Here is a 27,477-nt window from a genome sequence, read left to right on the forward strand (position 1 = left end):
ACCCTGCAGAGGAGTAGAGAGCGACAGCAGAGGACAGGATGTGGTCACAGAGCAGCCTGCAGATCGAGCTCTGTGCTGAGAAATGACAAAGACGCAAACTTCCACTTTACCACAACCTCCGGCTCACACCTGCATCTCTGCAGCAAGCCGCCCACACTGCACATCTCTGAGCAAACAGCTGGGAAAACTTCCATTTCTGTGTCAACTGAAGCTACACTATGAACACGAGTGTCTGTTTTACACATAAAACAGCTGTATATATTTTTTAGGTATGGCTTGATGAGAGTAAATTTTAATTTAGGAGCAGTCACAGAGATGAAAACATCAGTTAGACTCAAGATAATCATCAACAGTTTATTTCACAATTCTGTCCATGAGTTATATTTAATTGTTCATATTTGAAACATAGTTTGGTTATTTACTAAATGCTTCAGTCTAAATAAGTCCCTTATCTACAATGATGGAAGAAGTACTCAGATCATTTACTTAAGTAAAAGTACAAATCCATCAAATATGTACACTTGAAGTACCAAATATATTTAATTATTGGATTATTATAACGGATGCACTACTGTGTGCATCACTTGTTCTAAATACACTAGTTTTAAATACCTTATACACTGTCAGCATGTGAAATTCCCCCTTAACATCCATCATAACACATTATATTTTATAAGCTGATTTTCTAGTATAAATCAAGTAACTAATACTGTGGTGTAATCGAGTAAAAAGCACAATATTTGCAGATAAAATGTAGTGAAATCGATGAATAAGTAAGAGAAAACCAAACTAATTGAGTAAAGAAGCTAAAAACTGTATCTGAATATTGTACTTGAGTAAATGTACTTAGTTACTTTAAACCACTGCTTATTAAGGTATTCATTTGGTTTTGACCCCAAACTGAGGAAGAACATTTTCTGTATCTGTTCTGTGGTCACTGTAGGGAAAGTCGGCACTGTCGTCTTCTTCTTCAGATACAGAGCAGCTGTATGTTTTACTATGGTAACGGACCACGACCAAGAGGTAAACATCCTTGTTTGTAGACTAATGATGATTTATGAACATGGAGTAGTTGTGTCACTGTCCTGAGGACACACTGATGAGCCACTTTCTCACTTTCTACTTCCATTTGTTTCCTTCAAAAACATGTTTGTGCTCGCTCAAACCACGTAAACAGGAAACAATGTCAATGCGAGACAGCAACAGAAACATCTGACATCTGTGAACTGGATAATTATATCTCCTCCTCAAGTCACAAGCTGCTGTTTTCGTCTCTGTTTGTCAGGAAACACAAAACAAAATAAACTTTAAGCCAAAGCAGCATTTATGGCAAACCTATAAATTAAAAAACGCCTTGTCCACCTACAGAAAAAACTGCTATTTAATTTTTTATCTACACTAACTGAGCTACGTGCAGTACAAAACGTGCTAGAATACATTTTAAAATAACTGGTTATATACATGAAGTAGGTGGTTATCCCATATATACATGCATACATGTTTAAATGCAGTATATAGCCTTTAATAAATATATAATTTCCAAGTTGGGGTTGCAGGATTATTGCAGCATTTTCTGACATTATATAACCAACCAAACTGTTCACTATAGTGATGATGTGGGGAAAGAAACTGTCCTGAATGGAGGGCAGATTGACTCCAGATATGTCTGCATGAATCTGCAAGAATAAACATGGCTCTGTGGTTATTCATCTGAACAGCAAAATATCAGCCTGGTGTTGTTATAAACAGTTACCTTGATGCAAATTCAATTATAAGACATTCCTAAATGTTTCTGTCAGTCAACACAGCCTGTTCTATCAGTGCTCCTCAGTATGAACGACCCCTTGTGGAACAAACTGGAACATCGAGTCGTGCAGGATTCACATTCAAACCACCAGGAGCTGTTTTTTTTTTTTATCAAAATATTATTTTTATTTTAAAATAATTACATAAAAATAAACAAAGAGAAAATACAAGCCTTTATCAGTGAAATGCCAAAATATAGATTAAAAACAGAGCAGTGGTCAAAACAGTACAGCAGAGATGGAATAATTTAAATTTAAATCCTTTAAATGAACTTTGAATTCTCTAGAAAACAGAGAACGTGCACAGTTGGTCCAGTGAGTAAATAACTTAAATGTTAAAGACGTGGCAGAGTGAGACTTTTGCTTCATCACATTCAGACTTTACATGATACGTTTATCTTTAAGGCACCTATTTAATGTTCCATATTCAGTGTACAAACAAGTGGCTCACAGATTTAACTCCCTCTACAATATTCAGTCCCTTTTTTTTGTTGCATTTTTGAGTTATGATTCTGCACTACCTGGACAGATTTGAGTGTTTTGAGTCAGTTTGGCAATTGCAGAAATTCAGTGTTGTGGAAAACCCACAGCAGCTTCAGCCGAGCCGACCGAACCTGTCGTTCCTCAGCGAGTGCCTGGTGCAGCTGGCACAGCAGAAACTGGAGTAGTACGAGTTGGAGCAAAGTCGGGCGTAAACTATCAGCTCGCAGTTGGCGAGCTCGGGCTGGTCCACGCACTCTGGCGGCACATCAACACCTGCAACAGACACAGATGTTTAAAATACCTGCCTCATAAAATCAGTTCAATAAAACACAGATTACTGTGTGTTCTTTGAGTAATGAGATTCATAATGCCAGATTGTTTTACTCTTTCTCTCTGCTCATCTCTCACCTGCATGGCACAGATTTAAGTTTTTCTACATCGTTTTGTCTGAAAAAGATTCATCATTTCACTGAAAACATAAATAGTAGTACTCAGAGAATAATAAAGTTAAGCAACTGGCAATTCAATCTCATTAACAGACCAGAAACTCATTTTTTAAACTGATGTCAAAATCAGAATTTAAACAGTTTTTTCTAATTGATTAAAAAATTAATTCTTATCTGTAGATAAAAGTAAGACAATCTTCTTCTGATGCTCAGATCTGTTATTAATTGTTAAAATAAAAGTTTACATTCATCACTCTCACCTTGTTGCGTGTCTTTAATGACTCTAACTTCGGCTGTGGCGCTCACAGAGTAGATGCCGGTGTAAGCGTTGCAGGTGTACGTGCCCTCGTCCGAAGGCTTCACGTTATTCAGGATCAGGCTGCCGTCTGAAGACATCAGGATGTCACGACCGTCCGGACGCACCGGTACACCGTTCCTGTAGTGAGAGAGGAGAGGAGGAGGCCTGTGAGCTTTGTGAAGCATACTTTATTTCTTTTAGATGATAGATGCTTTTAAAAACAAAAAACACTTCATGTGGTGATTATTCTTGGGCATCAATTCATCATCAGATCTGGCAGGATAAAGACATTAATAAATCCTTGAACCTGATAATTTATTACCTGGACCAGCCGATATTGACGTTGTCTCCTGACACCACACAGGGCAGCAGAGCCGTGCTGCCTTCAGACACCTGGATGTTATTGGGAGCTGTGGTGATCCTCAGGTCCGCTGGACAATAAAACCAGAACCACACAGTTAACTTCTGTTCTGATATCCACCAGAGGAACTGAACCTCAGGCATATTTACTGACCTCTGCTGGTGATAAAGTGAAATTACAACATCAGGAGAAGTCTGTAGCAGTCGTAATGAACACACATGTTAACGGCGACATGTTCTGTGTTCGGACATGAATGAAACTCACTTTGAACTTTGAGCTGCAGCTGTCTCTGCTCCAGCTGCTGCTGAGTGGAGGCCGTACATGTGTAAACACCAGAGTCTGCAGACTTCAGAGGGCCGATGATCAGCGTGCCGTCTGAGTGTTGTGTGTACCTGCAACATCGCAGTATTCAGTATGCAGATACTTTACTCAAGTAGCAATAACACACTGTGAAAATACTGAGAACCAGAACAGCAATCTTTTAAGTCCCAGTCCACTCATAAATGTACCTAGGCTGGATGTTTGACCTTCAGTCTGCAGAACAATGTACGAGCAGAGTTTGACATGATATGGACGGATGACGTCTGCTGGGTCTTCTCTGTGCTCACCGCAGCAGGATTTGTGACATCAGACAACAGTTTGCAACTTATACAAGTGTGATGAGGAGACTTGACAGTGCACATAAACTGAAGTTAACTAGTAAACTTGTGAAAGAGAAAATATTCAGACATCTGAACTGGAACTTTGACGTGATTCTCACCTTTTCTTCATATCTCAATTTTATTCTGAGACAGACTTGCACTAGCTAAGAGTCTCTCTGTGTAAACTGCTCAAATGTGTGACAGACAATGAAGATCTTCTGTGTTAGATATAAAGAGTTACAGTATAAAATCCTACGTAAAATATGAATATAATAAAGCCTAACCAAAGTTTGTGATTATAGATCATTTCATTTTCATGTAAAATAAATTTTGCATCACATCAGGTGTTTCTCTTGACACGCTCATCTGTAGAGCAGTATGATGATTACCTGGAGTCGGAGATGATCTGTCCGTCTTTAGTCCACTGAATGTGGACAGACGTACTCGCTGACGGAGGGAGAATCTTGCAGGGAAGTCTGGCAGTTTGTCCCGATCGCATTTCCAACAAAGACGAGCTCGACCGCTCGATGCTGAACCTGAGAGGAATCACAGGAACAGGAAGCTGGTGTCAGTGACGGTTTCATCACTGATTTCCTCCACATGTTTGTGTGTTTGTGTGTATGATTTTCAAGTTCTCTTCTTTGTATTTTACAGGAAAAAACATTTGAGTGTGTGGAGAGAACGAGAGCTTCTCACCGAGGGAAAGGTCCGTCTCTGGGCAGCGAGGTAGGAGTCAGCTGAGACGATCCCTCTATGAGACACACGTCAAGTTCAATCACATAATGACACATTAACATATCATGTGAAAAAATTAAAGGTGAGCATGACCTGACTGACACCGTTATATAAATGAAGACATTGGGGGTGTTTCTCGAGTGACCAGACTGACATTCTTATCATTTTGGTCACATTGTAAAGTGACTGGTTAAGGAATTCCTGCACAGTTAATGTGTGACTATATACTCATGAAAGTATTTCATACAGATGCTGCTGCATTACCTGTGACAGACAGGTAAATGTAGCGGTGATCTCTCTGCTGTTCACGAGTAGCCACGCACAAGAACCAACCAGAGTCTGACTTAGTGAGAGGGCCGACCAACAGGGAGCCGTTGGGCTGCTGGTGATGCCTGAAGAAAATGTAAGAGGTAAGAATAATCACAAACAGTGACAGAAAGTAAAGTTGTGTTGAGTGTGTGTGTGTGTTTGTACTGACCTGTGAGTGGACAGAGGGATGCCGTCTCTTCTCCACTCCACGATGACCGTAGAGGACGGAGGCGGGCTGACTCTGCACGGCATCACGACCGTCTGGCCAACTAAAGCTTCCACTGTAGAGGGGTCGGTCTTATCGATGGTCACCTCACCCAGGGTCAGACTGAGGACAGAGGAGGGGATACAAGGATAGAAGGAAGGAAGGAAGGAAGGAGAGGAAAAAAGAAGGAAGGAGGATCAGGAGAAAGAGAAGATCGAAAGGAGGAAAGAGTGAAAGAGTCACTTTATGCTCTACTGTTGGTACTTTGATTAGTAGTCACCAAAGCAAGCATAAAGATCGCCCACAACCTGGCTTCAGAAGTTTAACAGAGAGAAGAGACAGAGAAGAAACCCAGCTTTGGCACACTGTGGCCCATGCAACATGAAAAGTGACGAGACAACAACGAAACCTTCACCCACAAAACAACAAATGTTAAAACTCAAAGAGACAAATGACGATTTTCCAACACGAAGCAACATCACCCAAAGAAAACTAACACCTGTGACGTAGCTACAACTACACAAACACACGGTGAGGACAGACACACAGACAGGTGAAGCATCACAGCTGAACCTTTATTAGTTTGATTTAATGACATCGAGGTGACAACACAAAAGCCCAGAGGTGGTGACGACTGACACGGTGAGGTAGCAGGCACAGATAAGCACGAGACGACTAACATGAACTCAGAGACAGACAGAGAAAAGGTCCCGGAGAAGCATTAAACGGTAAAAGATGTCCATTCAAGTGGTCGCTGCGAGGCTGTCGACTTCTCCAGACGTTTTGTGGAGGTTAGAGGGAGAAACAAGGAGCTGATACGAAGGCGAGCGTAAGAGTCTGTGGAGCTAACAGCAGCGTAGCTGAGGTGTATTTTTACAAAGCAGTTTAGATACATCAGCATCACAGTGAAGAGCGTGTTACATAAAACGAAGCACAAAACACGAAATGTTCTGTTGTACAGATGATTAAACATGTTGAATATAAAGTCTTAAAGGTCCAGTGTATAACATTTAAGTGAGAATGTAAAATTCATAACTACGTTTCCATTAGTGTCAAATCACCTGAAAATAAGAATCTTTATGTTTTTGTTACTTTAGAATGAGACTTTTACATCTACAGGATTTCTACAGTAGCCCAGAAGGCACAGACCAAACACCAGCTCCAGATCGGGACAAGAGGGTGAGGAGAGTAGTATTCAGTTGGTTTCCATCTGCAACTTCACCACTAAAATTTTACACACTGGACCTTTAAAGAGCAACTTAACACCAGGCACCTTTCTGGTTAAAAGTTTTGGTATCTGTGATGTCATGATGTACTGACACACCCTAAAGTACACTTCTACATCAGCACAGAAACAGAAGAAGATATTCAGGGTGTGTTACGTTATTCTTTGTGTGTGCTTAACTCTGGATACTGCGATTATCTGTAACATGACACGAGGATAAACTATTTAACATCAGCTACAGCATCATATTTTGGGGGAAGTGATTTGTCTGTGGATGGTGTTTCAGCTCACTCTTTGGCCCTACTCACTGGGGCTCTCAGCAGGGGTAAGAAGGCTGTTAACAGCATTATTAGGCCAGAGGAGGCGGTGCCGGGGCATGGAGTGAGCTTTTCATTGTGCTCTCTGGGTCTTCAGGGTCTTACCTCGCTGCTGGGCCGCTGTGCTGTGCAGCAGTAGCGGGGGGAGGCTGGCGTGGGCGCAGATGGACTCTGCCTCTGTGGGCATGTGTGGCGGCGCTCGTGGCCTGTCTGCCGGTGCCGCCGCTGGTCGAGCCTCCCTGGACGGTGAAAATCCTCCCCATGTTGTGGGACCCTGCGCCTGTTGATCCTCCAGAGGTGGATCCACCTGCTCTGGATCCTCCTCCAGCTGCGGTGCCTGCTCCAGGTGACGTCCTCCTGGGGGTAGGTTCTCTTCTGGAAGTGGGAGCGACCGGTGCCGGGTCTGGCTGGCTCGGTGCGGGTACCTGGCACGCCCTCTGGCAATCGGCCCGGGTCATGAAGTTGTTGTTGTTGCCGTGGCAACCTCCGTACCAGAAGTGCACACATTTGGAGGTGATGACGTCGTAGTGGTAGCGCGGGGTCCAGCTGCTGCAGGAGCCGGCGCCACGAGGCAGGGAGCAGATCGAGTGCTCGACTGCAACAAAGAAGACGTGAAGTTACCAACAATACACCTCCTCTGATGAAGACTGTGTCAGTCAACTGATAAGGGGACCTTAAAGCTTTTCTATTTTATCCAAGCGAAACTTTAGGGAGCAAGTTTAAGCTTCAGATTCACTGAATCAACTCGGGATAAAAATTTCTTTTGCTCAAACCTCACCCTCAAGAATCTCAGTGGCCACAAGCAAAAAAAAAAACTTTGGATGTAGGATGTGTATCTATTGCACTGGATGGATCCACATGTGAAGCTGAGTTAGGTGATGATCATGAAATAATAAACCTTTATATATATAATTATATTCGCTTACTGTGGTTGGGTGGGTTGGGGCAGCTCTCCCCGTTGGGTCCACCTGCAGGCGTGGTGCGGTCGAAGCAGCACCCGTAGGTGGTGGTACGGCACTGTACTGCATTCTCAGTGGGAAGAGGAGCAGCCTGAGGAAACATATCGATTTACTTTAATGTTCTCTTATAGTCGGGTGTTGTTTTTTGTCACTGATGTTTATCAGCTATGATAACACGACGATAAAAAATGCCCACAAAGAATTTCTAACCATAAACAGACGAACAAACCGCCAGTTTTTATGGCCGATCTGCTCAGTAATCTTTCACCACTGTGTTCCATATATAGAACCTCATGTTTGCTTACAGTGGGTGCAGGGGCCACATACTCCACACAGCCCTCCTTGTTGGGGCCCTGAGCAGTCGTCACTCCGTCTTGGCAGCAGCCGTAACTAACACACAGAACAAAGACAGGAGGAAGTACAAACAATAAAACATTTTGTACTGAAAGTTTGAGCCAAAAATAATTTCTGAAACCTCAGTGTGGTCACTTAGCGGTATTATGGTGGTCAGACGTAACACCAAACAATCTCTGGTCAGAGCGGTCACACAGCCATGAAAGTGACACCAGACATAAGACTCCATATGTAACCTCAACCACACTGTAATGATAGGCTGGATACCTTGTCTGAACGCAGGATGGCTGGACAGCAGTGGGAGCTGCAGCTGGGACGTGTGGGCAGCCCAGACCCTGGGGGCCCCCGGCGGAAGTATGTCCATCCGGGCAGCAGCCGTAATGGGACTGGCTGCAGTGGATGGCCGGGACGGAGCTGTGAGGGTCGTAGACTGTGTTCGTCTGATTGGTCTCAGGCCTGCGGGCTAAGATGAAACCAAGCAGGGGGGGGCAGATTAGACCCCACGGTGTTCATGGTGTTTTTAAGTAGGCAAGACAAAGAAACTTTAGAAATGTACAATAGAGTCTAAGCTATTGTGCGTAGCTGCAAAACACACAAACACAATTAAACAAAAAATATGAGCAAGCTATTTGTTTATGAATATATAAAGCGGAGAACAGCTGAGAATGAATTAGGACAAGTAGTTCCTGTGATTGGAATAAACAGTCTCACAGGAAATGAACACACACACACACACACACACACACACACACACACACACACAAGACCTCAAACTTGAAATTCCTGACCGCTGGCACAGTTCTGCAGAATGCCAGAACATGCCAAAAGAACGCCACAGCCAGCATTTGCACACTTCAGTGCTTCGGAAATATTTTAATCAGGCTGACAGTGTCCATGGACCCCTGAAAACATGCCAATCAGGCCTGGATAATTAGTGCTGGGACAGGGGCTGGTCGGGGAAAAGGAAGGGGGTGTGTGACAGGACTTGTATCAGCAGGGAGGGGGTGCAGGGGAACAGAAGGGTAGCAATCATTAGTGTGCTATCACACCCACGGTTTTTAAATATCAAGCTGCAGTGAGAAACATCGTGTTCACAACTTTTGGAGTAGCTTTTTTTAAGTGTCTCTCGTTGGAGGTTCTGAATAACTAACCATTGGCTGGTTTCACACACAAACTGATCACACTGTGACGAGGTGAAGCCGCTAATCGACTGATAAACTTTGAGTCAAACCTGTTTGGTCGGGCACGTAGGGCTGGAAAACAGTCTGAGTGTTGTCGTGTCCTTGTGGGTCCTGAATGCTGGGAACGACTTCACAAAGAAAAGGTAGAAGAGACACAACAATGAGCGCCCAGTTCAACGGAGGTGATACTGTGAATTTTAAGCAGGTGACACTTCTTTCCTTTGGCTACTGATACTCGTGTGAAGTGCAGTGACGTGACGATATATGTTGCAAAAGCCTAAGAGGCCTCATTCTGCTCACCCTGTGGGCGGTAGCAGGGCTGGGTGTTGCAGCGCTCCACTGTGGTGGGTTTGGGGTGGGCGTTGCATTGATCCACAGGGTACAGGTTCCTCTCTTGGTCTGAGCAGATCACCTGCCGATCTCTTGAGCCAGAGCCACATCTCCTGGAGCACTGGGGAAGGAAAATGAAGAATGAAAACTGCCGAACTTAAAAGCACAGAAATGATGGCAGGGCACTTCACCATTAAGCCACATTAACTGTAACTGCACTGTTTGTGTTTCGGCTGGTCTCACCAGGCCCCACTCTCCAACGTGCCAGCTGATCTGTCTCAGGCAGGTCGGCATCTCGCAGGGTTGGACCGCGGCCGGGCGGAGCAAAGCGCTGCAGGATGTTTCCTCCAGCCTCATTCCTCCTGAACCAACACAGGTGACCTCTCTGGTCTGTTCACCTGAACCGCAGGTCACTGAGCACTGCAAACACAACAGAACACATGTCATAACACAGATTACTCCTAAATGTTAAAGTTCATCTATAAGCTAAACTAAAAAACAGTTTATATCAGCAGATTTGGACTAAAATCTGCAGCTTTGTTTCTCCAGAGTCTCTAACTTTATCCAACGCACTCAAATATGTTTCCAACTCGCACCCAGGGTTTTGTTTTAGGCTTAAAAGACTTTTCTAGCTTCAGTTTGAGCCTCTCATGTAATCTTGTTTTTACATCTAAGACTCTTGACTTGATTGCATTCAAGTCGCAGAGCTAAGCAGCAGTTTTTCCTCATAAATACAAGACAACGATTCTTCTTACCAGACAAAGACAAAGATACTGATACTGGCTGATACTAAAAGACTTTTGACCCTTTTAACAAGATCACATCTCTTAAAATGTGTCTTTATTTTGCAGCAGGAAGATTTTCACTCCATTTGTTGAAAGGTCAAGCTAAATGTAGTATTGTTGTACTGAATATAAATACAGAACACTGATTTGACATAGCTCATTCACTTTTGGTCGCCTCCCTGCAGTAATTCACTCACCGCGCTCCATCTAGTTGTTCGATACTCTGCACACTGGTGCATGTTGCATGTCTGCAGAGCGGGTGGTGCCTCGGCGTAGGCGGCGCAAACGGCGTCCTCCACGACACGAGGGCCTGAAGCATCATGGGAGACGCATTCCACACTGCGCACCTGAGAGCCTCCACCGCAGGTAACGGAGCAGGCGTTCCACTCACCGGTTCTCCAGCTGGGAAAACCCAGGACGAGAGGAGAGACGGGACGGAGAAGTCAGGAGAGGTTGTGATATAGTACAGAGAAAATCAAACAAATCTGGGACATCTAGAGAGAGAGAAGGTTTTCTGTTGAAGCCCCACGTTGTGTTTGTGGTCGGTGACATGGAAACTAAGACATAAAAATTCTTGACAGGTTGCAGCATTAAAGAGCAACTTAACAGGCCCTGAAAATCTTGTTTTGGCATCCAGCGGTCTAAATTCTCACCTTGCTGCAGTGTATGATGCATGATGTGCAACAGAGCGCACAACCAACCACACCCAGAGATTAAACAGACCTGATACAAAACCACTCATTAAAGTCTCATTATATGAATTTTTCATGAATATATGGTAGCAAATAAAGATCAATTTAAACTAATTAAAGTCAAATAATAATCATCATTATTCCAAAATAGAGAAAAGCAGGGACTCCTTAAAAGAAGTAGAAGCTTGATACTTGATGTTTGGATGTTTGGCTTGATGAATAACTTTGAATTACAAATCAATCGACAGACTAATGATTTCAGCAGTTATTGAACTCAGAGTTCAGATGTAAATCAGTGTTTTGGAAGCAAAAAGGATGCGTTCTTTTTAAAGAAACTACTAAGGAAGGAGCTGCGTGATTATGTTAAAACCAGCACATCCTTTTAGAGCTGAAAGAAAAGTATTTTTCACGTCTTGGATATTCTGAACAGACGCTGATTACTGAAAGCCGACCGTAAAGCAGCTTCGAAAACAAACACAATGACCAGCAAGCTCACAACGCTACACACTTAGAGCTCAGAGAAATAAACTTCAGGTCTCCCACACAGCGTATCTTTCAATTGATGGATAATGAGGGTGCAGTTTTCTGGTTCAGGTTTCTGAGCAGCAGCAGCATCAAAGAAAAGAAGCAGGAAATACCAGAGAGTCACTGACTGTAGCCCCGGCTCTTTACTGCCACGCTGCTGCTGCTGTCAGATTCAGATGTACACAAACCCCGACAGCCCCCTGCATGACGACCTTTAACCTGCGCACACCTCACAACACACCAGCTACACTAACAGACAGGGACAGAGGGTTTTACAGTTTGCTAAAGTAATCAGGCAGCAGCCCAGCTCAGGGATCAGGTACAGGAGGCCACAGGTTGAAAGGTTAAAGAAGGAAGAGCTCTTTGATGGAGATGTGGCATCGAATCACCGCTCGGCGTCCCCGAGACGTTTAGTGCGTCCAAGACAAATGAGGATCATTAAAAAGGTTGAAAGGGAGATCTCTGAACTGGACAGTTGCCCCACGCCTTCGTTCTCACTCCACATGGAAGAACAGGCGAAACACAGACGCTAGAGTCAAACACATCTGAAGGGGGAGAGTTCATGACGGACATTTCAGTCACATTTATTCATTGTTTCTTTTTAGAAACCAGCAGTTCAAAATATTTTTATTTTACCAGATGTCAATGTGAAGACGACTATAAATGATTGTGCAGTGATTTAATAATTTAGATCTCCCCCTGTGTTTGCACCTAAATCTTCACTACGACCACAGACCTCGGGTTACCTGAATACATAGGCTCTGGGCCTTTCTGAGGATCTCCACAACTGTGGTGGATACAGGTACGCCATCCTTTCAAACAGTCACAACACACCAAGAACAGTCAGACAAGCTTCTTTGAAAGATTTTTTTTTTTTACTTAAAGCTCAGGTAGGTAAATTACTCCACCAAAAATACATTTTCATGTGCAGTGAGTACACAAGCATGAGTGCATGCAGATAGACAGGCAGGTAGGCCAGCCAATCATTTAATTTTGGGACAAATTAAAGGACTGGATTGGTTCTTTCCATTTTCTATTTGATTTATTCCCAATGAATTACTGACGATTTCAAAAAAAGCTTCTGAATAAATGACCTACCCCAGCTTTAAGCCAAGTAATGAGCACAAACAAAAAGTAACAATGAGTTCATGTTCTCTCATATTCTGAGCCTCGCCAAAATCTATTTAAAAATCACATTTTATCAGTGACCTACCTGCGGATCTGTGGGCATGCATGTGGGTTGCATGTACGGTTGGTTTGTGGCCTCGGCAGAGATGCACACAGATAGTCGGGGTAGGCCTCGTTATCAATGGTGCAGAAGACCAAACGAGACTGGTAACCTAACGAAGGAAGAGGAAAGAAAAAAGCTTTAAGCGACTAACGATCTGAATTCAGACATGTTCAAATTATCACGTGTGTTTTTTCTGAGATTCTGACCTGATCCACACTCTCTGCTGCAGGCAGACCACGATCCAAAGCTCCAGTAGTAGCCCTGTCTGGAGCGTCCATTAGGGAGGTAATATTCATACTCCACTCCTTGGTTTGGCTCCTGGCTGATCAGCTGAGAGGAAAAAGGAGGGAAGATTAAACTCCATACAAACATTCACTCAAGTTTTTCCACTCTGTTTGAGACAGACAGATGCTGCCTTTAAATAAACTCATGGTCGCGACACGGGAAGTCGTGTACACGATACGCTCAGTGTTCAAGTTGTGAAAATACTGCTAGGCAACAGCAACATGGACTTTCTTTCTTCATGTCTTTCCAAGAAATGTTGACTTATTTTGTGTTTCAACTTGTCCCACTGGCCCATTGTTAAACTGCAGTTGTCAGCATTCAGTCTTCAGACTTCCACTAACTTCAGAACAGAACTACGAGGAGTTGAATTATGCAATGTCCAAATGAAGCTACTCTCAGTTTCAGTTCTCTTGTGAGCTCTGAGCTTTCAAAGAATTTCTACTTCTGAGGTTGTAAAAACCACAAAGGGAACTGTTCATAGGAGGATGAATCCTTCTGTTGTTCAGACTTCAGACCGTTCCACCAATGCCTTAACAATTCTCCTCGACCACTACGTTTGTCCATAACAACTTATTTTAAGACTACGGTCAGTTTTCCCTAAAATGTGCCGTAAATATTCATGGTCCCTTGAGGTTGATCCTGAATGTTTTGGATGACTCTCCAACCTCTCTGAAATAATTCCCTCTTTCTACAATAAAACTGTGTTAAACACATTTATGTGCCCAAAATGAGCGACTGTTTGTTTTTGGAGACAAAAGTGACAAAAGTTAACTCAGCATATGTTCAATCTTACCTCCACAACAAGAGGTTCAGTGGTGGGGCCGCGGCCGATGATGGTTTCAGGGACGTTGTCACCCTCAGCTCCTCGCTGGTAGTACAGCATGGTTCCAGCAATGGGTGTCGACCTGGAGAACTCAATTACCCAGTGGCCGTTGAGGTAGTACTCACCACGCAGGTTCTTGATAGCTATAGATATGCAGAGAGGTTACAGTCCAGAAAACAATGAAACTTAATACAGACTTATGTGCAGACTCTTCTGATGCTCACCGAGGTAGTTACGTGTGGCCACTGTCTCTCTGATGCTGATGGTGGTGGCTCCCACAGGGATGATGAACATCTGGTTGTAGCCTGAGATGAAAATGTTACAAACTCAAACATCTCTGACGTTTCTCCTGGAGCCTCCTGGAACGTGACCAATGTGTTGCCAAGTTAAAAAAAAAAAAGCGCACCGTACCTTTTGGCATGCTGCTTATAGAGAAGCTGTTCTTGACACGGTAGCAGGATTGTCCGTTACCCCCACACTGCAGGCAGGGGTCTTCCTGCTGAGGAGACTCCAACATGTTGTCACAGCCGAGACGCTGAAGGAGAAAAAAGGAGTGAAATATTTCATGAGCCAAACATTGATTGGTAGCAGAGTTGCCTGCTGCAGATATCACAGCTTTGTCTTTTATTCCACTTTAAAGTCTTTAAAGTTTGGACCTTGCAGCAGCCGGTTGTTTGAAGAACCAAAAGGTCAAAAGTTCCTTGCAGAACTGAAAAAAGCTCCTTCTGCTGCATCAGCATGACCAGCTTCAGCCTTTATTCTTAAGGAGTGCAGAGTAACAAGCTCACTTCAATACTTTTGATTTTGCTTCATACTACAATAATACTTTTACTTGAGGTATTAGCACATTATGAGTTCCACCAACACCTTTACTTAGCAATGTTGTCCGATGTTACAGGCAACACAAATATACATGCACATTAAAATGTTCAACAAGTGCAGACTCAGCGTTCCATCACAAACCCTGAAAAGGTCCAAACACAGAGCGGCACATTCAGGCCAAACCAATACCAGACCTGATCTAACGTTTAACAAGGTGCAGGAGACGAGTAGATTGTAGGAACACAATGTTTCTGTGAAAGTAGAGATCCTAAAACCAAGCAAACAAACTTCTGCTGGATCTGCAAGTTAAATACGTAAAGGTTTAAAAAAACATGAAGGAACAATGAGAATCTAAAACCAGAGCTGCTCCCCACAGACGAGGTGATGACAGAGGTTAAGCAGAGGAGGTGTTTCGTGAGGAGATAATTACACGAGAACAGACGGAGAGCAGGAGAAGTGTTTGACATTACCACAGAGTGAAGCTAATCCTCGAGCTGTGTCCACTCTGATTAATGAAGTGACGCTGTAAAGCAGCCGTCTGTGCAGTCTGAGGTATTTTTACACTTTAATCCTGTCATTAGATGGAAAGGTGAGGTGATCGGTTGTATTTTTTCATTTTTTAAAACACAGAACAATGTATTACCTGAGCAGCCACCTCCGGGGCAGAGGGAGAGCACAACATTATGCATGTCTAATGATAGAGATGCATGCTGGGTAAGATGCAGTAGTTGTTGACTTGCTCCTTTTGCCATAAACAGGTCGATGACAGAAATGTAACTTCAGGTATTAGACGATAAAACTGGACTTAAAGGCCACATTTAGACAAAGACATGTAAATCTCTTTTAAGGGGCTAAATCTGAATTTATAGCACATTTACATTGGGAGTGTTCTCAACTGGAGCCCTCTGATCTTTGAATATAAGTGTACCATAAGCCATAAAGCTAAATGTAACCTTAAACTAAAGCTAAGCTGCTCGTAGCCTTGCTCAATGTTGTTTCAGAGATTACCGTCTGATTTTGAAACAACTGTTTGTCAACCTGAACCTGGACTGATGATCCAAGAAATGATTCAAATTATCACTTCAGTAGAATATATTTGGTTTGGAAAGCACACATTTCTTTACGTCGTTTATCTAGTCTTATGAGTGTGTTCAGTTCACCTTGCAGACTCCGTCCACACAAACATCCCTCCGCCCAGGGTGGCAGGGTGTACCATCGACCACGGCGCTGCGGTGGCGGTAGAAAAAGTTTTCTCCTCTTGGCATGCAGTTCAGCTCACAGGGGTTCTCAGCTGTCACAGAGAAGAGTTATTTTAGTTGGATGCCCATTATGTTGTCTTGCAAATCCACAAATACTACTGCTTCTACTTCACTTCTGACCTCCGTAATACGGGAGCCACTTGTAGCGTTTCCCCTGGAAGTCAGTCCCATCGAACTGGGCGCACTGCTCTTCACGGAAATCCTTGGATCCCTCCGGACAGTCCTGAGTGGAACAAAGTGAATTAGAATTAAACAGGAAGAAAAACATCTTTATAAACACAGACAGTCAAAAGATCACAGATGTGGACACTTGTGAATATTTGCACATTTGCAGATGAAACTCTAATTTATTTTAATGTTAAACGTCATTCATCCATGTGATAGCTATGTTATAAATCTATCAAATGCATAAACATGTTTATAGGATTATAAAATGGGAAATGTCAAAGAGAAAAGAGATTCAGATTTGACAGCTGATGTTTGTTTACCTGGATGTTGCAGGAGCGGTAAGACTTGTCTGGTCCCACACAGTTATGTCCTCCATCAGACCTGTATGTAGAAAATAAAGCATCACTATGAGACTGATTAGATTATTATAGATGTTATGTTATTGAGTAACTATTTTGGATTTTGCACAGTATCTTCTAATAAACACAAGGATGAAGGAGTTTCCTGCAGTGATTTATTCAAGTCAGTGCTAGAGAAAAAGTACTGTCAGATGTTTTTTAGTCCCTATGAAGGTAAAGCTCAAAAAACAACCCTACACTTCCCATGTACAGTATCTCACCTCACCTTGAGGACATGGCAGGTTATTTTTCAGACTTTGAAAAGCTCCTCTGGAGCCACAGAAGACATCATTTAATGTTCATGTGCTCCTCATGACAAGATAAATATGTGTTTCCATTAGCTTCAGCTTTATGGGTGCTGTAAAACTCCCCTTTTGCATCTTTTCTGACTTAAGTTCCATTAAAACTTTATGGGTCATCATCGCGATGCCGAAACAGTTAATGACTAGGTGAGGCTGCAGAGCACGTATGCAAATACAGCTCAGACAGAAATAACAAGTTTCAGCTCTGACATTAAGAGGCATTCCTCTTTAATCTGCTCCTCTCTCAGCGAGGGGAGAAGCCTCAACATCATCACTGTTGAGCCTGAGACTCGCACAAACATCAGCGCGAGTCGTGAGACAGCAGATTGTTTTACCTCCCTCCCTTCCAGCCATGCTGATAACTCATGATTAAGTCACCTCAGAAAGTACCTGCCCCTAAGCCTGAAAACAAGACACGCTCCTGTCAGCGTGCCAGCACCGAGACTAAAACATGTCCAAACACTCAGTGACAACATCCAGCCTTCAGCTTTTCACCAGGGATGGAAAATAAATATTCATATCAAGCAGTACTTTTAATTTAAAATGATGGGATGGAAAGTGAGAAGTGACGGTCGCACTAAAAACAGATTACAGAGCAAAATGAGAGGCTTTTAAAGTGCGAGTCCTGTGGAGGGAGGTCAGGAAACTTTATACTAAAATGAATGTTGGGCAAAATGGGAGTTCCTGTAAAGCACACAGTGAGTCAACAGCCGTCTAATCATAGTATTTAAAGGTGTGATCCTGGCAAACCTGGCAGACAAGATATGACAGAGTTCATCCTACTACAGTAGGTAGCCGTGAGTTATTCATCATCCCGCTAAAGACGTGGACACAGACTCACTGACTCTGACTCACAGACCTGACTGCATGGACATGTTGAAAACCGGCATCTAAAGGAGCATCAGGACACAGATTGGTGTGTCAAACATCAGCGTGCACATGGATCTAACATGGATCATTGTGAATGTGAATAACTACGTTTCTTTCTCACGTTAACGCAACAAAATATCAAACGAGGACACAAACTGTTTGGACATGTTACAGAAGGCGCTCATCACAGGCATGTTCTGCCCGGTGGGCATCGTTCCTTTCAAAGGAAAAAAACATCCAGCAGTTTCTTTTACTTTCAGATTTCCTCAGAGTTATTGTTCAATAACTGAGGCGCACCTTTATCATCGAGAAAGGCCGTAATCATAGCTGACGAATGACAGATGACTTTTGACTGTTGCAGGTCACATTTCAAAGAGGAAGGATTGTACTTTTTTTACTGCGCTACATCTGTAGATGTAAAAACACGATAAGCTGCAAAAACACTTCAAATTTTAAAGATCTACCCGGTGGATTCTGACCTTTCGGGGCTTGTGACCTCTTAAACTAAAATATCAGCGTGTAGTTTGACACGTTTCAGATGTGTACGAGTCGTTAGCGGTTACACCAAAGACAGAAGTCCCTTTAAACTTCTCAGATGGTTTCATTTGAACGACTGTTTGAGGCTGAAATTGGTCAAATTAGATTAAAGATCAGCAGGACTTTGCTTTTTTAGATTTAACCTTTGACCCTGTGGAGGAGCCTGACACGTATGTTGAGTTGAACTGTCTGTGATTTTATGTGAATGTTTTGGTTCTTTTACTAGACTAAAGGAGTAAAGTATCTGAATATTTTGGGGTAAACCCAGATAAGACACACATCACTTCACGCCTCGTGAATACAGACGATTTTATGCGTTACATGAGTCAACATGTCGGCTGGATTCCAGCAATACGAGGCCATGAAGTGAATATTTACAGTGTAAGCTGGCAACAACACGAGCATTTATCACTGCTCACTCTGAGAGAAGCAGCCTAATAAAGCAACCTGAGAAAAACACGTTTTAATAAATCATACTTTAAACACTCTAAAAAGGGGCCTAATAGAAATATTCGCTCTTCATCTGATCCTCTTCAGCAGCCAACGGGCAACACCCAACAAAGAGAAGTCCTTTTAATGTCAGAGGGCCCCTCCCTGCAGTGTGTTCTGGATGTAAGACAAGCCCACGTCCTCGTGACTTCAAGGCATTCTTTTAAAAATCAAGATACAGTCTGTGCCTGCGAACCTCACAATCAGCTTTATTCACACAGGAGTAAAAAAAAAAAAAACTGTGTGTGTATTCAGGACCTCACAATGAGCTGACACATCTGTCAGGTGTGTGTGTGTGTGTGTGTGTGTGTTTATACGGGCATGTTTAAGTGCATTAAAAATAGATTAAATCCATGCAGGAGACCGACCTGTGGGTGATACAGCGTCTGGTTCTCATGGTCACACCGCTGCCACAGCTGCGGCTGCATTCTCCGTACGGACCCCACGACTCCCAGTGATCCACACTGGGCACCTGAACAAGGAGGCAGAGCGGTTTATACATCACAGCAGCATTAACCTGGGTTTGAAAAGTTTATTCTTGTTCTCAGGGTCAGGAATGAACTTTGAAACTCCAACATCTACAATCAGATGACGACCGGACTGAAGAAGACTGTGTGAAAACCTTCAGCTGAGATTGTCTTGTCAACCAAATCTAACACATCGTACATGTATTTTTCTATGAGGATCACACATAATATTGAGAAAAATGATTCTCTAACCCTTAAAACATGATGTTACACAAAATGCTACACCCGAGCTGCAACTAATGTTTGTATATTTTCTAGATTAGATTGTCCAGACCTGCAGATATTCAGTTCACAGTGACAACAATGTGAAGAAAAAAGAAACATTTTAGTTTAAGCTCAAAAAACGCCTTAAAAGATGAATTGATTACCAAAATAGTTAATTAATCGTCTCTATCTTCTCTACATTAGACCTGAAACAGTGTTTAAACTGCAAATACACACTGATGTCTCAGGTTTTGGTGTGTCAGGTTTTTGGCAGCGCTCATTGTGTCTGTGTTCGAGATCCTCGGGGAGTTTACCGTGAGCGCTGGAGCCAGGAGCAGCTGGAGGATTACCAGAGGCAGCAGCATCTTCATTGTTCCCTGCAAGGAAACAGAAAGACGAGACATCCTGAGTTAGTCACTGTGACTAATCGAGGCTTTTACACATTGAGCAACTTTTCCAGAAACAAAAGCAAAAACACTGTAATTGGTTGTGAGACTTGGGCCAACATATACAACTGGATGAGTTGAGCAATGCCTCCTCTTCTAAACAACAAATAACAGCCTGTACACATCCGTTTTGTTGCCCTGCAGCGTTTCAAAATGTTTTTGCCAAGTCTATAAATCAGATATAAGATTCAGATTTCAGTGTAGACCATTAAGTAGATCATCAGCCTGAACCTACACGACGCAACAGCTTGTTCTTCTGTGGTTTGGTTTGCAGCCACCGACCGCAGCAGAGACTCAGCAGCTGGATCCACATCTGTGGCTCTAATTAGGCTCTAACGCTTCTGTCGACTGACGCAGACCTCGTGTGTCGGAGATGTCGCTTTCAGCTTTCGTTAGTCCGACCAGCTGAGTTTACACGGAGGATTGGAGGAGGAAAACAGACAATCACTATCAATCAGAGGCAGTTTGAAAGATAGCAGCTTGATTTGAAACATTTTTTGGGGTTTCCTCCTGATGAAACTGAATATATTTGAGTTTCAGACTGTTACACAAAACCTCTGACTAAAGAAAAATGAATTGCCAGATTAATTGTTTGTTGCAGCTCTAAGCATGTATAATGAGGCCTAATTACATGCTGAAATGTATCTTAATCAGACCTTTTCAAAGCCACACCTCGATGAGAAAGATCTCCAGCACCAGCCTTATCATTTCCCTCCGCTATCTCATCACTTTACTGCTTGACTGAGCTGAAAATGTATCCAGACAGACAGACAGACAGACAGACAGGGAAGGGGGTCGCCTGGAGCTGCCAAACCACCTCTGACCCCCGTCTGCCACGATGGCCAAATGTCCCAGCAGTGATGAAAGTTACCCAGCAGCCATGAAGGCCAGGCGACAAGTCGGAGGGTGATTATGTCAGAGAGGAGAGAAGACAGACAGTCAGCATGTCTCATCTGTCTCTCTCTAACACAAACAAACACCGAAGCCCCAAATTGAGCAACTTCCCCAGGAACTGAGCTGCCCTGTCCACACCAACAGCATTTAAATCTCAATAACTACAGATCAGGGATAACCTCTCGACTGTTTCTCCCTTTAATCAATTCATCTAAGTCATAAAACTGTGAAAAAAGCTTCCAGAACCCCAAAGTGACGTCTTTAAATTTCTTTAAATTGGTCCAAACCTGACGACATTCAGCTCACAGTGACGTAAAACTGAGAAAAGCTGCAAATCCTAAAAGAAACTGAAAGTTTTGACAAAGCGAAACTGCAAAAAGTTTGACTTTGGTCAATAAACGACTTTAAATGAATCTGATGTTATTTCATCTTAAATCGACAGATCGATTCAGAAACTTAATATTGACCATCAATGTCTGAGTAATAAACATCATGAGTTTTGCAGTGAAGCTCAGGAATGTCTCCTCACAAACTGTAGAGCACATTAGACAAGTTAAAGTCGAGACTTTAAGCTGAGCAATAAAAGCCACTAAAACACATTTGGGAGGCTGGAGCTGACAGATGTTTGGGTGTTTGGCATGTTTGTACTCGATAAATAACTTGTGCGTTAACTTTCTAATAGATTAGTTTGATCAGATCCTCTCAGTGTTCGTCCTCTGAGCTATTAAAAATATTTTTTATTGTACCAGCTCATAAAGCCTTCAGCCTCGGGCTGTACACGCTTTTATCCAACCAACTTAACAATTATTCGTCAGGCAGAGAGGGCAAGCAGTGTCTTGTGTTGTGAGTGTGAAGCAACTGGCACCTGGTCAGCCTGGAAAAGAATCAATGGATCCTGAAAACAATTGTATCTATAATATCCCTATAAATATTTCAGCAGAAATCAACTGTATTGGCTGATTCATGACTTTAATATGATCTTATGAAACTATTTTAAATCGTTATGAGTGTTTGAATGTTTCCTGATATCTCTTTCTTTACACTAGTTTACTTATTTCTCATAAAATAAATATTAATGATTCACTCAGACTTTATTTTGAACCCTTCTCTCATCCCCTCTGATGAACACTTCCATCCTTCCTGAGTTAAAGCTGCAGTCCTGATGTTACTCACCCTGTTCTCTGCTTCAATGCGTTTTCTTGGAGTCCTTAAACCTCCGGTGGATCCTTGCGGGAGCACGGTGCGGGGCGCAGCGGGCTGGTTTCTCTCTCTCCGGAGCGTTGACCTGGAAGATGCGTCTGGAAAGATCTGCGGTGTGGTGGATTTATGAGGAGGGATCTCTGGATCTGTGTGTGTGTGTGTGTCCCTCCCTTTCTTGCCTGTGTCCAACAGGAAACCTCCGTGAAGAAGAAGCAGAGGAGAAAGTCCTGTGGGTGAAACCTCCTCTGCGGCGTCATCAGCCGCTTTTTACCCTCCACCCCCTCCGCCCCCTGACAGAGATGGAGATCTTTTTACGCACGTCTGTAATTTCAGGCTGTAAAAATACCAGTTAATCAACGTGTTCGTTTGTTGTAAGGCCACCACAAGCACATCCTGAACCAACGCGTCATTATAACGCTCCCCCACATGTAATGCCACAGTAATCACTCAGAGTCTAATGCAAAGACAGGACTCTTATTTTTAGAGGAACATTCCTCCCCATGACTTTAAATGAGGAGTTCACACTCAGCATGCTGGTTTGTTTTAATCATTGTCAGATTCTGTCTGTGTGAACATGTGTGTACAAATATATGATGTACAAATATATGATGTACAAATATGATGTACAAATATATGATGTACATATATATGATGTACAGATATATGATGTACAAATATGATGTACAAATACATGATGTACAAATACATGATGTACAAATATATGATGTACAGATATATGATGTACAAATACATGATGTACAAATACATGATGTACAAATATATGATGTACAAATATATGATGTACAAATATATGATGTACAAATATATGATGTACAAATATTAAAAATATCTGCACATTCTGTGATTTTGACTTTTTTTCACATTCATGTAAAAAGTATCAAAACAAATGCAGCACTACGGAAGCCCTGAGCGGTCATACATTCATACATTTGATTTTTTTCAGTTAATTTAATTTGTTTAGTCAAGATATCGAAAATGAATGTATGACCTCTTGGGGCTTCCGTACTGCACAACCAAAACATCATATTTGTTTTTATTCCATGCATTGTTCTTTCTTCTGCCTACATTGCCCATGATGCAACACCACTGCTGACAATTGAGATTCAGGTGGGTTATACTTAGACTGGAGCCGCTGAGGATGCAACGATTACAGATTCTGTAGGGAAGAATGTAATCTGAGGAAGTTTTACAGTTATAAGAGTTATATATAGTTATTTACAGTTATACAGTTTTAAAGTTAGAAGATAAATTCATGCACAGCAGTTTGTTTATTTGCAGTTTTAGTGAAAATAAAGAAAGAAAACATTTGTGAAGCAGCACCTTTTGGTGCTTTAAATCGCTGCATGCCTAGCTGCTACAAAGGTGAGTTCATTTGTTTCTAACTCCACCCATCGAGTTTTTTAATTTTCATACCTGTATCTTCAAATCTTTTTTCACTTTATGTCCTCAAAACTCATGAAACTCATAAAAACACAACTCCAACACAGAAAAGTGCAAAGCTGAAGTCATGAACACACGTGACCTTTAACTATCTGCAGTGTTTGTGTTGTAACAACTTTATCGTGGTGATTTGCATTCACTTCATTTGTGGCACTCAGCGACTCGTCTCGTTAACGTGAATCGTGGACACTGAAAGTCAGTTCATCAGCTTAAGCCATAAAAGACTTTCACATTCTCCTTAACGCCTGTAAACAGACTTTGAGGATCTTTAGGATGCATCATCTGGGAACCATGAACATCTGTACGAATCCATCATGTCTGATGTTGAGATATTTCACTGAATAAGTCAAAACTTTGACCTGATGGTGGCGCTAGATGAGACGTCGCCATCCACCAATAAAAACTGCAATGTTTGTTTTTTATAAAAACTTTTTGGTATTTTGTTTTTTCTGTTGTAAAATCCAAACACTCATTTCGGGTTTAGGGAAAGTACAGTCACCACCAAACATGACATGAATCATAGAACCACAGCTGGAGTCTTTTAAAACATGTCATCACTGTAAAATTGTGTTTATGAACAATTTCCATCAAATTAGAAAACATCATGAAGTATAACGACAATAAAACAACGTGAAACGTGTGTTTAAGTCTCCAGAAGCCAAAGAGACTGAAGCGATCTTTCATTCTGTGTTCTTCAAAAAAACAAAAACACAAAGAAAGAATCTGACATTTGAAATGTTTTATCACACTGAACATGTTCAAATCGCATCAAAGCAACATGACAAAGTTATTTTGGGTTTTACAGAGGAAACCGCTGCCGAAGCTGTGTTTAAACATCTGCCAGTCTGTCTCCCACCTCCTCCTCAGCCTGAAACTGTACGAAGTTACATAACTGTGGGTGCAATGTGTACTTTCTACTGTTACATCATTACATTTATATTTATTTTTCTTATTTACTCTTTTGTGTCAAACAGCTAAACTGCTTTTTTTTCTTCTTCTTCACGTGAATAAACCGAACGAAAACCACCGAAACCAATCCGAGCCACATGTTTGTTTATCTGGTTACACTGGAGGATCATTTTCCACGCTCAGGCCAGACTGAGTGACTCACAGGACCGAGCGTAAATGTTTCAAATCAAAGCACTTCACAGGTAACTGGAAGGAAAGTCAGCCCTCAGAACTTAGGTTCAATGGACCATCACACATAAATTGAGTTGCCTCCTGCCGTCCCGTCATAACCTCCTTATAGAATCAGTCATCTTTATTCATAGCTCTTAAAAAGCACATCATGTCCGTCCACTTTCTCCAAATAATCCCAGTGGTTTGCAGCACATGCACAAAAATTCACCACAATGTTCTGCACAGTTCCCCGCTTTCATTCCCAGTGTGAGTACAGCAGCCAGCTACTTATGTACTGTTGGTCAAATCTGTCAAAATAAAAGCACTCTAAACGGTGAGTGTCTCAATATCATATATTATACTGTTTATACAGTAAAAAGTATTTTAATGTGGCTGGCTGAGGTGGAGCTATTTTTTAACTTTTTACACACTGTCTATAAGAACGCATCATATTTCATCAACTGATCATATTTTATGTACAATCTTTATTTATTGAAGTAGATAAATGAGTAAAAAGTATTATATTTACCCATGAACTGTACCTCAAATGTGTACATAAGTACAGAACCTGAGTAACTGCATGTAGCTTATTGCAGAAATGTAAAAGATATTTTATTTTCCAGTTCATGTCATGGGTGAGTAAATAACAGCTGAGCTTGAGGTTTCGTCAAGCGTAGTTTCTAAAGTCAAAGATAAACTTGAAGAAGCCGAAACTGAGAAGAAACTTGAACATTCCTCTGTGGAAACAGAAAACTCCCCATGTGATCAGATCGAAAGCTCGGAACACTAAATGGACTCTGACCGTTGGTTTTGGTTACCTAATGATCTTTCCTCTGTCACCATCATCCGGGCAGACGCTTCTTTGTTAAGCCGCCCACCATAAAGTTACTGTCGCCTGATTCTATAGTTGAGGGGGTCTGCGTTGGACTTGGCTGATTCTGGAGTGTCACAAAATGATTCAAAGTGTTTAAAAAGAAAGAAAAATAATTATTTTACACATTGTTTTTATTTTAATTCTGAACTTTCTCTCAGGAAATGCTGAATATTTTCTCCTCGTCATGTCTTTAAAAACTTCAGAAGAGACAATCTTTTGTTGTTTGTTGCTCATAGCTGATCTTCATGTGTTTGCAGGTGTACATGCATGAGAACGTAGTTTGTAAAGCTGGTGTGTGACATTTTCTACCAGACACAGTCTCAATGGAGTCTTCAACACGAGTTCCAGAGATCTGCTGAGGATTCAAACACACCGAACATCAGCAGCACTTTATTAGAGCTCATGAATGAGTGAGGCACCTTCGAGTCTCACATCTCAGAGCAGAAACAGATCATCATGTATTTTTAACACCAACATAGGTGACCACCCACTTCTTCTTCTTCTTCTTCTTCTGGTCACTACACACCTAAAAATAATGTCCCGTGGCTTCCAGTCGGCGTGCAGCCGAGCCTCCAGGCGTGTTCTTGTTTTAATTATAGAAACCTAATGAGCACAATGCCTTTTGCACAATCTTTGCCCACCAAAAAAAAAAAAAACCCTTTTCAACCAGATTCCACATTTTCCACATCCACATTTCTTTGAGATTCCTGGTCATTAACTCTAGCCATGTCTTTAAAATGAGCCCTAAGCCACAGGATTTAAGCTTACATTCAAATTACTAAGGTTTACATCTGGACCTAAATGTCCACATATGCTTTCTCTAAGTTAAAGAAAACAGCAGGGCCCAGTTTAGCCTTCATGCCCACCCAGTATTTAGAAATCCTCTTCAACAAGCTGCTTTTTCCAGCCGCCTTGTCCAGTTTCAGGTCGCGTCCACCTACAGTCACGTTCCCATCCTCCTCTTGGGCCTTCAGAGCTGCCTGTTGAGCTTCTGCGCCTGCCTCTCCTTGGCGTTAAAGGCGTATTTCGTGTCCTGCAGCTGGTCTATGATCTCCTTGGCCTCCTTCATCTCCGCGGCGAGCTGGTTGTACTTCTCCACCAGCTCCTGGTTCTCTCTCCGGAGCTCCACCACCAGCTGGCTCAGCTCCTCGCTCTGCTTCCCGCAGTGCAGCTTCAGCTGCTCCATCTCCGAGAGCGTCTCCTCCATGTGCTTCACCAGGCTCTCCAGCTTGTCCTTCGACATCTCTGAAATGATTTTTGTTTGTTTCTTTGCGTCCAAGCTTCACCTCGCTTCGCCTGTGTCTGCTGCTCGCCTAGAGTGATTATTGAAGTCTTACATGTCTCACATGGAGCAGATATCCCTCCCTGCACAGTAATCCCCTTAGCAGAGCTATCCTGGGAGACCTCGAACGCACACAGGTGTCTTACACAGCCGTAACATCTCTGCTTAAGTCCCCTCCATGCAGAGGATGAAAGTGACTGACAGATTACCTCAGTTCACTCGAGAGTCTCACCCACCTGTAAGCGAACAAGCTTAGAGGCCCACAAAGAAATGTGGCGTCTAATTTAACATCTGCAAGACGAGAAACAAAACGGAAACAGATTTAAGTTTCTTCCAGTGGGAAAAAAATAAGTATTGAGGAAAAGGTTTAATCTCTTCTGGGAATGCAGCCCAAACAGCTTCAAGTGCACGCTGTGATCTAATCTGAGCAGAACAGGTGTCTGGAAAAGATGCAAGCGAGCCCTCATGGATTTAACTCTGCCGCTGTTCACCAGCCGAGCTGCTGCAGGAGTCACCAGCCGGGATGAGGCCTCTCCGAGGGCCTGTTAGGTAAGTCACAGCGTGAGGCTAAACATTGTGGGTAAACTGCCACTGTCCCGGCCTTTTGCGAGGCCAAGCGGTCCCCATGGTGACGG

The 27,477-nt window shown here is 42.5% G+C and overlaps 1 protein-coding gene across 1 annotated transcript; it reads right to left on the bottom strand.

Annotated features, from left to right (window-relative positions):
- Positions 1 to 1,904: 1,904 nt before the first annotated feature.
- paplna (papilin a, proteoglycan-like sulfated glycoprotein) lies at positions 1,905 to 22,304 on the bottom strand. Its single transcript, XM_019277820.2, has 27 exons — positions 22,080 to 22,304; positions 19,881 to 19,943; positions 19,204 to 19,307; positions 16,560 to 16,620; positions 16,192 to 16,294; positions 15,973 to 16,103; positions 14,402 to 14,525; positions 14,215 to 14,295; positions 13,961 to 14,133; positions 13,089 to 13,212; positions 12,865 to 12,991; positions 10,632 to 10,836; positions 9,893 to 10,069; positions 9,620 to 9,770; positions 9,370 to 9,447; positions 8,406 to 8,601; positions 8,090 to 8,174; positions 7,752 to 7,875; positions 6,931 to 7,420; positions 5,248 to 5,406; positions 5,034 to 5,161; positions 4,731 to 4,785; positions 4,424 to 4,570; positions 3,658 to 3,785; positions 3,355 to 3,463; positions 2,995 to 3,170; positions 1,905 to 2,561 (listed from the first exon to the last, which is right to left on the bottom strand). The coding sequence occupies exons 2-27, from the start codon at positions 19,935 to 19,937 to the stop codon at positions 2,401 to 2,403; spliced, it is 3,654 nt and encodes a 1,217-aa protein (XP_019133365.2). The 5' UTR covers positions 19,938 to 19,943; positions 22,080 to 22,304; the 3' UTR covers positions 1,905 to 2,400.
- Between the last annotated feature and the right edge of the window lie 5,173 nt (positions 22,305 to 27,477).

This window comes from Larimichthys crocea, chromosome XXIV (genome assembly GCF_000972845.2).
Source record: "Larimichthys crocea isolate SSNF chromosome XXIV, L_crocea_2.0, whole genome shotgun sequence".
In the NCBI taxonomy this organism is placed as follows: domain Eukaryota; kingdom Metazoa; phylum Chordata; class Actinopteri; family Sciaenidae; genus Larimichthys; species Larimichthys crocea.

What these genes read in the sequence shown, in the direction of transcription:
- paplna (XM_019277820.2), bottom strand. Translation starts at nt 19,937, where the DNA reads ATGAAGATGCTGCTGCCTCTGGTAATCCTCCAGCTGCTCCTGGCTCCA. An exon ending in TCCTGGCTCCAGCGCTCACG is followed by an intron (nt 19,308 to 19,880) that starts GTAAACTCCCCG and finishes CTCCTTGTTCAG; the next exon opens with GTGCCCAGTGTGGATCACTG. An exon ending in CATTTACCTGTCTGTCACAG is followed by an intron (nt 4,786 to 5,033) that starts GTAATGCAGCAG and finishes TGTGTCTCATAG; the next exon opens with AGGGATCGTCTCAGCTGACT.